The sequence below is a fragment of the Echinops telfairi genome, unplaced genomic scaffold (assembly GCF_000313985.2).
Source record: "Echinops telfairi isolate 266 unplaced genomic scaffold, ASM31398v2 ScPeMD7_1713;HRSCAF=2227, whole genome shotgun sequence".
NCBI classification, from domain to species: domain Eukaryota; kingdom Metazoa; phylum Chordata; class Mammalia; order Afrosoricida; family Tenrecidae; genus Echinops; species Echinops telfairi.
Genome location: NW_022105611.1, coordinates 18,475,036 through 18,488,573, shown reverse-complemented (window position 1 = coordinate 18,488,573; position 13,538 = coordinate 18,475,036). Strand labels below are relative to the sequence as shown.

The window sequence follows — 13,538 nt, the reverse complement described above, 5'->3', positions numbered from 1 at the left end:
CTATTTACTATGGATAGATTTAGTCATTGGTGCAAGTTGAAAATGATGGACAAGTGTGGGATAAATTCAATTCACAGAGATTGTACCTTGTCGTATTTAAACTGAAGACACGATTCTGACGTAACTCATGAACTGGAAACATAGATTAGCGAGGAATGTCATTATTGGAAAGCCGTCTTGCAGCACATTGCTGCGGGCATTATACAGCCCTGTCTTTCAGAGGAAGTGCTTGTACCCCATGAAATGTACACTTTGGGGGTTTCCTTGAATTTGTTGCTCAGTTTGATCCATCCTCAGCAGGTCACATCTCCAAATAAGGAAACACAGGAAAGGGCAACCCATGGTATATATCTAAATGAACCGACTTCATACGTCACAAAGTTTGATCAACTATTTTCAGTTTATCTGTGGATTCCAGGCCTGATCTTTCTCACAGAGATCAATTAAGTTTGTTTTAAGAAACTTATCTCCCACAGATAGAAAATTTTGCTGAGCAACTTATCCCATTTACAACCTTAACAAAGCACACGGGTGAAGAGATGGCTCGCTGTGCAAAATGAATTTCCTACGTGCACAAGCCAGTCCTGTGGCAACGCTCCCGAGAGGCCAGTGTGTCCCAGAGGCATGCTGCAGGAAACTGGAGGATGTAATGAATCTGTCGCTTTCAGACCCTGTCCTGGACATTCACGTAATCTTGTAGAATGGAGCACTGGAGATTGTTGGGGTGTTTCTCCACGGTTGTTTCCTTTTTTCACTGCTCAGTTATTCTACATGCTTTTTTTTTGCTGCTTCTGCTCACTGATGAACTGCTCTTAAAACATGTTTGGGCTATCATCGAGTATTAAAATGCCCTGTAATACACGTTGCAACGTTCATGCTGCACTCCTGAATGCACTCCTGGAATCATTCCGCTAGCTGCTCGATGCCCCAGAAACCATTGCTGAAAACCAGACACCGAAAAAAGAGAAAACCAAAGGGAAGCCGGAAATACCACCAACGCAATGCAAACACAGCCGAGTGCATGTGTGTATCGGTTGAGTGGAGTAATACACAGCAGCATCTCCACTGGAAATAGCGGAAAGACGTGCAGAGGCCTCCACCAGTCTTTAACGGGGTATTTATATCACCGAGAGAAGATTGTGAGATTTTGGAAGACACAACAAAAGTGTTGATTTTTTTTTCTCCAAGTGCTTCCCCATCACCACAGTGTTAGAACGAAGCCAGTAATGACTGAGATGTTCCAGAAGTCCTGGGTCCCAGAGATCAACTGTGCATAAACACACACCACACCATCACGGACCTGCTCTCATAAAAAGAAAGGAGAAGGAATACCAAGTCCTTTCAAGTCGATTTTCTTTCTTAAACAATATGATTGTACCTGATGAATAATTCATGAAGGCATCCACGAAACTGGTGTAGACTTATACCCGTGACTCAAAGACAAACCTTTCCAGCAAAGTGTGACGATGTCATTCTTATGTGAGAACTAAGTGTACAGAGTCAGGAAAGCCCAATTTCACTCACGTAAGCATGTATGATTCCATAATAGAAAAAAAACCACAATGGGTGGTTTTCGATGTTGAAATTGCCTTATGCATATTCCTAATTTTAATGATCACAAACTGCACATTCAAAATCCCTCAGTGTTCAAGAATGATTCAAGAAAGACTCAGTTGGCCCTGAAAACTACTGCCTTGGCAAGAGCCTCAAACCTGGGATTCATCTTACCACCGGACAGTAGTTTAGCCTCACTAGTGGAAAAGGTCAGCCGTGAGGGCTATGCTGCTTGAAGAGCTACCTGCATGGAATCACACTGACAACAGCAACTGGAAGGGTGAGCTAGGAACCATGGGGGCAGTGAGTTTCTGGGAACGGAGCCAAGCACCTCAGAAAAGGTGGGTGAAGTGGTTGTACAGCTCAAAGAGTATCGCCCGTGCCACCACTCCCCCCCACCCCCCCACCCCCGTGGAGACTGCAGCACTGGTATACACACAACAGTGGAAAAATAAAATGTAGGCGGGACAAAATCAAGGATGTTTTTAAAAAAGGAAAAGACCCAATGTATTATCTTGATTCTGTATCGGGAGTAGATATTGTTGGGCAGCTTAACTGTGACAAAATCACTGGAGCATTTGTAAGAGCAAAACATCGAAAGAAATGCTTCCAAACGATAGCACGTGAAGAGATGAGAGACCTTTCTAAACATAAATGTCGTCATCGGCTGCTTTCTGACCATGACATTCTCTCTTGGGACACCTTTCCTCTTGCCCACATATCGTGAGAGCACTCACTCCGAAACAAGCACCAAACCTGAAATATGTACGGGCCCTTCGAAGCAAGGCAGGCGAGCACCCCGTTTTCCGGGTGGGCGATCAACGGGATTTTGCATCGATGGCTGAGACAGCTGTCACTGACTCGCTTTCTCAGCTGTGGACTATGCAGGACATTCCCTTTCATAGAACATGTAGCAGATAGGAAATATCTCCGCATCCAGCATCCACTAAAATTTAATCATCAGCTCCTCTCATTCTGCCAAAATGGCCCATGTCAAGTTTGAGTTCCACCGATAAGACTATAATCTCATTTTTTTTAAAATTATACCCATGCATGGTTCAGACGCACATCCATTCACGTGATGGAAAAATTCCATGACCCTTTCATCACATTTTCCCATGAGCTATTTGAAGCCCTCTTGTATTTAGACATAAGTGTCTGAGCACAGACTTACGTATCTGTCTCTATATTACAAGTGTACACACGTAGAAATACGTACATATCTATATGAGGATTCGTGCTAAGTGGGGTGGAGGGCCACCCGGATGACCACCGTTTACGGACCCCACAGGCTTTAATGCAGCCCTGGTCGCTGGTGTCCCAAGAGCCCCACAGCGCTGCTTCCTCGTGCAGCCCCGCAGGGCTCCCTCAGGTGCTGGCACTGCCCCCTGGGCACAGGTGGTATGTGGGAGGCTCAGGAGGCTTGGGATGGTGGCAGAGGGGGTCTGGGGGACCTGGGCTTCACCATAGGCTTCTAAACCAACAACCTCCTGTCTCTGTTTACATCTTCGTGTTTCTGGCACATCCACATTTGTGTCATCCACATTTGTGAAGATTCCCACGGAGAGGGAAGTGAAGAATAGCCACCTATTCTTGGGTAGGAGGGAAGGTTCCTTAAAGGAGCGCCCCCACATTTCCTGGTAGCGAATGAAAGAGGAGATCTGGAGATCAGAGGCTCATAACAATTTTCACCGAGTGGGTGGGTGGCTAGATCCCAGAGCCCGAGCCCGCAAACCACACCTGAATGTGCTTGAGGCTTTTGGGGGTGGTGGTGGGGGGCTGGCAGAAGAAAGGGTGCAGATTGTGCTCGCTGAGGCTCCGTTTCCCTCCTCTGGAAAATGAGGTGATATTACCCCACAGGCTGAGGTCCATTTAAAAACGCCATGCCTGGACCGGGCTCAAGGACGGGAAGCTGACACTGCCGCCATTACCATTATGAATGCCATTCTCATTGCCGTGGCCAGTGCCCTGCCCCTCCCCCAACCTTGGTCCCAGGGGGCAGTTCTCCTTCCAGCACCCTCAGCTGACAAGGCCTGAGGGTGGGAAGAGCCAGGGGAGTTTGGGGAGGTGTCTGTCTGCCTCCCTCCCTCTTTCAAGTGTTAACCAACAGTTTAGGGTTCTCAGTTCTCCTGTCATCCTCCCCGCGTCCCTCACACTTTTGCGAGGTCAATTATTCCCCAAGGAGCCCTTCCTGCCTGCACAGCTTAAAGCCCTCTTGCCCGGGACTCTTGTCAATTCCCGTGGGCCTTGGCTTGCTCCAGCGACCTCCCTTCCCTTCATCCACCCCACCCCACCCCCACTGCCCACTCCTGTCTTTCCTTCTTGTCAGCCTTTATTCCACCCTCTCTCCCTTTCTTCTACTCACCCCACCTCTCTGTCTCTCTTTCCTTCCTTTTACAAACCACTGGGCACCTACGCTCTGGAGCGTGGGGGACAGATACTCTGCACATGCACAGACCCGCACTCAAAAGCACAGGGGGAGGGGAACCCGATGGCATGGACAGTACAGGACCATGTGCCCCCTGCAGGCACCGCCCCTTCCTCTCCTGCACCATGCCCCTCTGCCCACCCAGCATCCACATGGCCGCCCCCCACAGGATGGTCTGGGAGCTGAAAGGGCGGAGCAGACCCAGCGAGCAGCAGTGGCATCTCTCCAGCCGGTCCTTTCCCTAACAAGGTGCTGTGCTGTTAGCTGCTGCCAGGTTAACCCCAAACCACGGCAGCCCCTGCACAATGGCACCGAGCAAGGGCTGCCCTGTCCTGCCCCAACCCCGGGGACAGTTGCAAATTGGACTCTTGTCATCCACGGGGTTTCAGTGGCTGGTTTTTGGAAGTAGATCTCCAAGCAGTTTTTTGGTTTTGTCTTCCTAGTCCATCTTAGTCTGGAACTTCCCCCTGAAACCTGTTGGGCATCGTAACAACACTCAAGTCTCCACTGAGATGCACCCAGGTGCCTTGGGTGGGAAATGAACCCCAGCCTCCCCTATGGAAGGTTAGAATTCTACCAGTGAGCGACCATTGCCCCAGCCTGGGCACATCATAGGCAATTAATAAATACTCTGGCTATTACCCCATAGGCTGAGATCCATATAACAAACCAACAGGAGTCATGGCCTGAGCTCGAAGGTAGGGAGAAATAGGACCTGGGTCCCACAGCAAGGCAGCCGTCCCACAGTCAGTGGATACAGTACATGGAAGCAGAGCAGCCCCAGACAGAAGACCCTCCCTTATCTTCCCAATGGGAACGTGTATGTCAACCGAACATATGAAAGTTGAGGGCTATGGGACAGCATATTAAAATAAGGTATTAACTATGAAATATTACCCCCTCCCCCCTTTTCACAATACGTGAAATAACAGAAGAGATCCAACTGGACAGCACACTGCTGGCTTTGTGTCAGCCAGTCTGGATCAAAGTCAGGGTCCGAGAGAAACCTCTGTGGGAGGGGCTCGCGTGGCAACCATGGCAGAAGGTAGCTGGCTCTTTCCTGAGGGGAAAAATGAAAGGGGACGGGGGTGATGAGGAGTGGGGAGGGTGGGGAGGAAAACAAAAACGAGCCTTATACTGAACCAGATGCGACGCGTAGGGTTTAGGAACACCTATTACCACATGGTCCAGAAGGTTCTGAGCTGGTTGTCAGACACAGGCATGGCTAGTAATTCTCAACTAGCAATAAGTTTGCCCCCCAGAGGACATGGCCAAGACCTGCAGTTATTTGGGGTTGTGCCAGTGGGAAAGAGGGTTACCGTTAGCATCCAGTGGGTAGAGGATAGCAGGGTTGCCTGCACAACACACAGGTCAGCCCACACAGCAAAGAAGTATCCAGCCCAAAGGTCAATTGTGCTGAGGTTCAGGAATCCTGATCTAGACGTGCAAGGACACGTTCTGTTACACACAAAAAGATACTACAACAGACAACCACTGACACACCCACAGACACTCTGCACACCATTCACACACAGAAATGCCCGTGAATGTCACACCCACACACCGCACACCGTACATACCAGCAGACACCACATGCATACTGCATACCTACAGGCAAAGCGTGCACCACGCATAGACCCCGAGAGACCAAGCACGCAAGACACACCCCCACACTCAGTATTCATGTACTCACACCACAAACACTGCACCTAGCACACACACCACACCATACACACCAGACATGCATGCCACACGTGCACCATGTAAGCCTCACACCCATTGGCATCACATAAGACACATCGGTATGCTACACGCACGCAGAGGCCACAGGTACACACACATACCCATCACGCAGCCCACAGACATGTCCCATCCAACCTCCCATACACACCGTGTCCACACGTAAATGGGCATGCCGGCCAGGACTGACTGACTTGACTAAGAAGCATAGCCCCCAAACTGCCATCTGCCCAGCCACACGCCTGGATAGCTGAGTACCTTCACCTTAGTCCCCCTCACTCTCTGGGGTCCACATGTCCCCCTGCCCGTCCAGACTGCTAAGAGGAGGGTCTCAAGCATCTCTCAAACCCCAAACCAATCCCGCTGTCCTCAACTGAGGTCGGCTCACAGCAGCCCCTATAGGGCAGAGGAGAACTGGCTCCCTGGGTTTCAGAGGCTGTGAGTCTTCCTGGGAGCAAGCAGCCCTCACCACCCGCAGGGCAGAGCAGCTAGTGGGTTCTCAGTGCCAACCTTCTGGTCAGCTGCCCAACACTGAGCCTGCCGGGCATCAGGGCTCCTTTCAGCACCCTCCAGGAGCACCAGGCCTCCAGTGGGCCCTGACTGGGGGCGTCGACCCCTGCCCTGCACTCCGCGCTCCACAGCCTCTAAAGCTGGTGTGTCCTCTGCCCCATGTAGAGACCGTGAAAAGCGGTCCCCAGGAGAACTCCACCCACCTGGACACTGCAGCCACAGCTAGACCCCCACCTCCTCTCTGACCCCGACCCCGACACCCACCCACCTCAGGACAGACTCCTCTCTCCCCAGCACCTGTCCTTCCCCGGCTCTCTCTGGCTCTGCCCAAGGCCGCCAGGGCACACAAAGGGGACAGAGGAATGAAGAGAAAGGGAAAGCCAGCAAATCACAGGGAGGCCTTCCCTGCGAAGCAGAGAGAAGTCTTACCCCATTTCACACCCCTGAGCCCTGAGCTCCGGCCAAGGTCAAGGTTCTGCCTGGGAGCATCTGCGGAGAAGGCAGTGTCGGGGTGGGGAGCCTGCAAGGTCTGGGGTGGGTGGCCGCAGGCTGCAGCAGCCAGGCTGGAGGGTCAGCCCTCCCGGTGAGGATCAAGCCCCGTAGGATCAGCCCTCCCTGCCCGAAGTGGGGTCAGTGACAAGGAAGAGGAAAAGGCGTTGCTGATAGACGTCCTGTTTCCTCTCCTCCTACGGCTTCTTGGCCTTGGGGTGGGGGGGTGGTTCTGGAGCTGGCAGCACGCAGTCTGAGCAAGCACAAGTAGACGGACCGGACCGGGACGGTCTCCCTGGACCCTCACCACCCCCAACAGTCTGGTCTGCAGGGGGACAGGGGCTCACCCTCCCAGCCTGGGGCACCTCCACCATTTCCCCGAGCTGATACACATCACAGCCAGCACCCTTTGTCCATCAGAGAGCCCCCAGATCACCTCTACCAGGAAGCCTTCCTTGTCCCCTCCCTTTCCATAGGGAACCGCCACAGCTATCCCACTCCTAACTTCCGACAGCCAGGTCCAGAGCTTGGCCGGGCTCTCTTAGGGGCTGTTTCCTGTGGGACTCCCCAGGGCAGAAGTGTCCCCAAAGGCAGAGGCTATCCAATGGAGCACCGTTGGGTGAGAAGACGAGCTGCGCCTCCTCCGCCAAATGGGCTCTCCTGAGGACAGAGATCATGTCTCCTCTCTTCAAATGAACATCGGTCTGAAGGGAGTGACCAGGTCTCCTCCACCAGACAGGAGGCTTCTGGAACATAAAGGTCATGGCTGCTTCTTCAGACGAGGAGCTGCAGGTGGATGGGAACTGGGGGGAGAGCTGGGGGCTACATCCCCTCCGTTTTATAGTCTCAGACAAAAGGAGCCATGTCTGCTCCATCAGACAGGCGTCTCTCCCCCCACGGCAGGGCCCGTGCTCTGCCATCGGAATTGGAGTTCCCAGAGGGTTCATGCTCTGTCTGCTAATCCCACAGCGGGCCCAGGACACCACTCCCTCTAGGACACAGAGATGGGCTGCCCACTGGGGCAGAACTGAGGGCAGCCGTACCTACATCTGCCCCTGGCACCGGCTGCCATGACAGCTTCCTATTCACACTCTCCACTGCACTGAAACTACTATTGATGTGTCACGTGTCAGCAGCTGTCTGTCTCTGCCTGCCGGGGCACAGACAGCAACAGGCACAGCTGGGGGGTGAGGGGGTGCCCAGGACAAGGCTATGCCTGCATGTGGTCAGACCTGCCACCTAAATGGGTCTCCACCACTGGCTCTGCCACTAAGTCATCTGCTCCCACAATCCACGCATGTGAACAGCTCCGCAGCTCCAAATCTCAGGCAGCATGTGCCCACACTGAGGTGGCAGGGGGCATCCGGGATTGGTCAAGGCAGGGCCCCCTGGGTCCTGCCTGGAGGATCTCACTGGTCCGCTCTGGGCGCCGACCCTAAACCTGTCCAAACAGCTTTTACCACTTGCCTCTGCGACAGCTCCAGGGAGCTGCTATTAGTTAATATCGATCTGCCAAGTGCTTGCTGACACGTTTTATGAGTCCAGCCTCACCCAGGGCCCCGGGGGACTAGGAGCAAGAGGCAGAAGCTGGGGGGGGGGGGGGGGGGGGGGGGGGAAGACCGCTGGGCAGCTGAGCCAGCATCTGTAAGCAGACAATAAGACCAACGTCCAAACCAGCCCAGGGCTGGCACCGAGTACACATCAACGGGACCCCCGGCCAACTTCACAACCTTCTCCAGGCTTGTTTTCCGATTAAAAAAGAATGCTAACAGTGAGGTTCGGTCAAGGGTGATGGGACCTTCTTGGTGATGGCTGATGGGCATGTTTCCGGTTCCTGGGTGGGGCTGTGAAGACCACTGAAGTGGTCAGTCCTTTGGTATCTACATATTCATCACAACTCCAAATGACCATTAAAGTAACACAGAAACAGCACTAGCCAATGCTTGTAGAGGCTTAGCAGAAGCCAGGCACTGTTTAAATACAACGTTGAATCCTTTGAACCTCACGAACCAACCGGTTCCCTGCCACCAAGTCCATTCTGAAGCATCATGGTTCTACACGGGATTCAGCGACTGTCAATCGGTACGGAAACAGATAGCCTCTTCCCAGGGAGTGCCTGCTGGGTTTGAACGGCCAACCTGGCACTTCAATCCACAGTGCCCCTGGGGCTCCCTTCCGTCAAAGCCGAAGAACAGGAAAGAAGACGCCGGCAGCTGAAACCACACGCTGGAGATTCAGAAGAGGGATAGTCACAATGCTTCTCGATTTGACCAGCGGACCCTTCTGAAAGACGCGCTGCCTCTCTGAGCTCTGAGCCCAGTGCGTTGATGGCGGGGCATCTCGTGGTATCTAGTGAGACACTAGGGCTTCCGCCAGATGGGGCAGCATTCCAGCAGTCACCCATGCTTATCCGTCACCTGACATGCTTTCCTCTCCTTGGGAACGCTTGATGAAGGCGTTCCATTACTTCAGGGCATGTGATTTAGGAAACAAAACATCGTAGCAATCGTTTTTCGAATGAGCAGTTATTTACTTACTTATTTATTTATTATGTGCTATGCACTTTACCCATGTTTCCTCTTCAGGAGAACCCAGTTTAGGGGGGGGCGGGGGTTGGAGGGAATGATACATTATGCTTTACAGAAATGGAAATGGGGGCCCAGGGAGGCGAAGTGACAAGAGGGCTCACAGGAAACAATATGCTGTCTGTCTGTCTGTCTGTGTCCTGGCGGCCCCTGTGCCTTCCCCTGCTGTCTCAGAAGGTGGCCCTGGAGACTAGGGCTGAGCCCCCTGCTCAGGCAGCCTGCTCCTGGTGGGACAGGCCCTGGCAGGAGAGACCCACTGGGCGCCAGTCACTGGAGCACTGCCTCCTGGGCAGTTTCCTTATGTTCCAGGCTGTGGGCATCAATTCAGACACCTTCCCCGGTGGGCAGGACCCAACCGGGTATTTGTACCTCTGAGACTGGGGCTCCGCCAGGGCAGGGAACCTACTTGGCACAGAAAGAGTGCTTTCAAATGTAGCTAAAGGCACAGGTTCAAGGTCACCTGGGCCTGTGGCTTCCAGGCTCTGTGCTACAGTTCTCTGCGGGGTTAGCTGAGACCCTGGCGCATCATCAATCCGCTGGTGTCAAGTCCAATTCCAGCTCTGTAGGCGGAGTAAGGCTGCCCCACAGGGCTCCTAAGGCTGCACACCTGTACCGAAGCAGACTGCCCCATCTTCCTCCCGCAGAGTGGCTGGTGGGTTCCAACTGCCAACCTTTCAGCAAGCAGCTGAGCAGCTAATCACAGCACCACCAAGGCTTCCTGTTGTAATCAGGACCCCGTGAGGGCTGAAAGGTCTAATGACTAACACCACCATCAACAGCTCTCGGGGCCGGGGGGTGGGGGTGGGTCGTGGGCAGGTCTCTATCCTTGGCTTCAGCTGACTCACTGGCTGTCAGAGCCAGGGCAGCTGAGAGGAGTCTAATCGGGAGACAAGAGTACTGGGCAAAGACAGGGCCTGTTATTAGGACACGGCTGAATTATCGAGCATTTTTAAGAAATGCATTTCCATTACTTCCAAGAACACACAGGCTTGCGGATGAGGCTCCGCCAGCCAAGAATACCCGTGCCTCAGCAAGAAAGCGAGCCCAGGAGGAACATTCGGGGCATCTCTGAGCCTTTCCTCAGACCACACCCTGGGACTTGGCTCGAAGTACCCCTGAGCCCACCCCCAAACCCTCCACCTGATCCTCAATCAACTCCTGCCCATTGTCCAGGGTGGGGCTTCTGAGAAGCCCCTCTCTCAATCACCAACCTGTCTGGAACTAAATCTCCAGCACCAGCTCTACCTGTCCCAGATGCCGGGGCCACCTCACCTGAACCTCAGAAAGAGCCGAGCTAAGGTGGTGAGTGTGGGGAAGGGCAAGCAGACTCGGGCTCTGCCTTCCATGTGCCTGGGCCCTAAAGGCTGAGTCTGTTTGGACAAACGGGACGTGGAGGGGACGCTTCTCACCTAGATAACAGGACACTGCTCCTACTCCAGGATGCTGAGGGGACTGAATGAGCCAATGTCTGCGTATGCCTGGTACATCACCCAAGTTCAGTAGGTGACGGCATTCGTGCATGAAGCACCTGCAGCTCCAAGATGAACAAGCCCCTGCCTGCATGGGGCTTACATTCGAGTGGGCAGGGGGAGACTTAAACTATCACACAGGAGGTCACACAGCCGGTAGATGGAAGAAGCCTTGACCACCTTCCACACTGTCTCCTGACATGCATTTGGTACGCCCGTGTATCTAGTAATCCCAAAACACTGGGATATGGGTCCCCTGGGAAGGCTTGGTGGATGCTGGGTGGACTTACGGAATATGCTTCCTGAACGTCTAGACAGCCACTCCATGGAGGCACGCACGCACACCACCACCACCGTGGCTTCTCTGTTCTCCGCTGTGCCCTGATTATCACAGGAGCTGGACATCAAGTGGACAAACTCAAGTTATGGAAAGGGAGAGACTTTTGAACCCAAGTGACTTGGCCACCTGCTTTTACACATGTCAGTCATCTGAGAGGCTAAGTGATGGGAGGTGGTCACGGGGGTCTGCTGGCCTTGTGGTAAGCCCTCTCTGGCCGACCTTGGGAGCCACAGAGTCCCCAAGGTCCTTGTCACACTTTCCCTCTCTCCCCACAACCACAGTGACCCGATAGGACACTGATGTTACTACACGGTTCACATACAGGGAGGCGGCTGCCCACCAAAGTCACCACTCGGGAAAGCAGAAGGATGCCCCGGTCAGTGGGCGGGGAGACGGCCCAGTTCGGTGCAGCTCAGACAAGGAGCTGTTGACAGATCGGCAGAGAGCCGGTGACATCTCATCTGGGGCTTGAAGGATGAGCACATCAGTACAGAATCTGGTCTGACTTGATGCTCGGAAACCCTGTCTCCCTGTCTCGGTGTTATTAATCCCTAGCAAACAAGAAAAGTGGGGTGCTGTGGACACAGATAACCAGCCACAGGGCACATGGTGACTGCTGTCCGGGCAGAGGGAGGAGGGGACATGAACACTGGCTCAGATGGCCCGCTTCCCACCGAGGAAACCAGGGGGCAACCTCCTGCTTCCTACCCCGGCTGGTCAGTTCCACCCCAGCGCACATACACACATTCCTCCGGAAGGGTCTGGCCCAGCGAGGGCAGCGGGGAGAACTGAACAGTATGGCCAGGTCAGGGGCCAGGGGAAGAGCTGGGCAGCCCGGCCCCCGCCAGCTCCCCACTCATCCTGAGCACTGATAACCTCCACCTCTCCCACTATAAATCTCTCCTGGCCTCTGCACTCCCAGCTCTCCCAGTGGCTGCCGGCAGCCTCTCCCTCTCCTCTCTCCACCCACCCCCTGCCCCCAGGGAGCAGTGAGCTCAGCCTTTCCCATCAGCCATCCCTGGAAATGATGGGAAATGCATGGCTGGGCCAGGAACTGAGAGGAGTCTGCCCCAGTGAGGTCCTTCTGAGAGCCGCCAGCAGACCCAATCTATTGCTGCCTGTGAGCCCCAGGCCAGGCCGCAGGCACAGCGGCCCAGGAGGCTGCGTGCTGCACCAAACCTGGGTCAGACGGCTGGATCTGGAAGAACCTCGTTTTAGAGATGGGGACTCAGAGGCCCAGAGAGAGGACGGGAAAGCCATGGGAAGAGGCTGGCTCCCACGCGTCAGGCCCTGTTCCAGCCTCTCGTATCCACCCTCTCACTTGATCCTCATGACCACCCTGAAGGGAGGTGTGGAAGGCTGAACGGCTTCCCTGTCCTAGCCTAACACGGCAACAGATGTGAAGCAACTAGGGGTCTTGACGTGGGGCGATGCGGTCAGCCACAAGGGTCCTACAGGGAAGTTGTGGGGTGGGAGAGAGCAAAGAACACATGGCCACAGAAGCAGGGAGAGGGAGACCGGGAGATACTGTGCGTTGAAGATGAAAGACGGAGCCACCCACGAGCCAAAGAATGCAGGTGATCTCCAAAGTCCAAGCTCAACTGGCATCGAGTCCATGCCGACTCCTACTGAACCTACAGGACAGGGTAGAACTGCCCTGCCCCTGTGACTGCCGTTCTTATGGGCGCGGAAACCCATCTTTCTCCCAAGGGCCTGCTGCACTGGTTTCCAACTGCGACGGCACAGTAAGCAGTCCGACTTGTACCCACGATGCCACCAGGGCTCCTCAGAACCCCAAAATGCAAGCCAACGGCTCCTCCCCTCGGGCATCCAGAAGCAATGCAGCTTTGTCGACTCACTGCCGGGCTCTGACCCCCAGAACTGTAAGAGAATGGCCTGGGCAATTTGAATCCCTTGTGGGGTGCTGAGAGAGCAAGAGGAGACGAACTCAGAAGGAATGTCCAGCCCCATTTTGCAGGTGAGGAAACAGGCTCAGAGAAGGCACATACCTTTTTCCAGAACCTTCATACTCCCATTGGCTTCTGGGGAGACTCCACGGGCTCAGAGCCCCTCAGCACCAAGGCCAGGGAGAGGCTGGAAATGAGTCTGAGGAGTAGGAAGGTGTCTGCCGCTGTCGGGCCAGGGTCAAGGTCGGGCATGGGGAAGCTAGTGCTCTGTGCCAGCAAGGGGTTGTCGTTATGGCCAGGTCCTGCTGGAGCCCTGCCTGGCCCCCACCTACCAAGCAAGGTGGCCTGTGAAGCAGAGGAAGAGTGGCCCGGCCGGGATTTTGCAGGGTTCACAGAGAATAGATGAAAGCTACTCACGATCGCTCTGTGATCTGATAAAATCCTTGTCTTTCTTGCCTGGTTGCTGTGGTTGGGTGCCACGGGCCCATGTAGGCATGCAGAGTGCCTCTGTGGCAG

At 54.2% G+C, this 13,538-nt stretch overlaps 1 protein-coding gene across 2 annotated transcripts in view; it reads right to left on the bottom strand.

Moving 5' to 3' along the window:
- The window catches only part of ARRB1 (arrestin beta 1), an 85,415-nt gene that overhangs the window by 34,346 nt on the left and 37,531 nt on the right, over positions 1–13,538 (bottom strand). Inside the window, exon 1 of one of the 2 annotated variants that reach the window (XM_045293171.1) lies at positions 6,662–6,729. The exons of the other annotated variant lie outside the window; for it this stretch is intronic. Within the exon in view, the coding sequence (XP_045149106.1) occupies positions 6,662–6,666 (5 nt within the window). The 5' untranslated portion in view covers positions 6,667–6,729. Of the gene's footprint in view, positions 1–6,661; positions 6,730–13,538 lie in introns of those variants that run through there. 2 annotated transcript variants of the gene reach the window in all.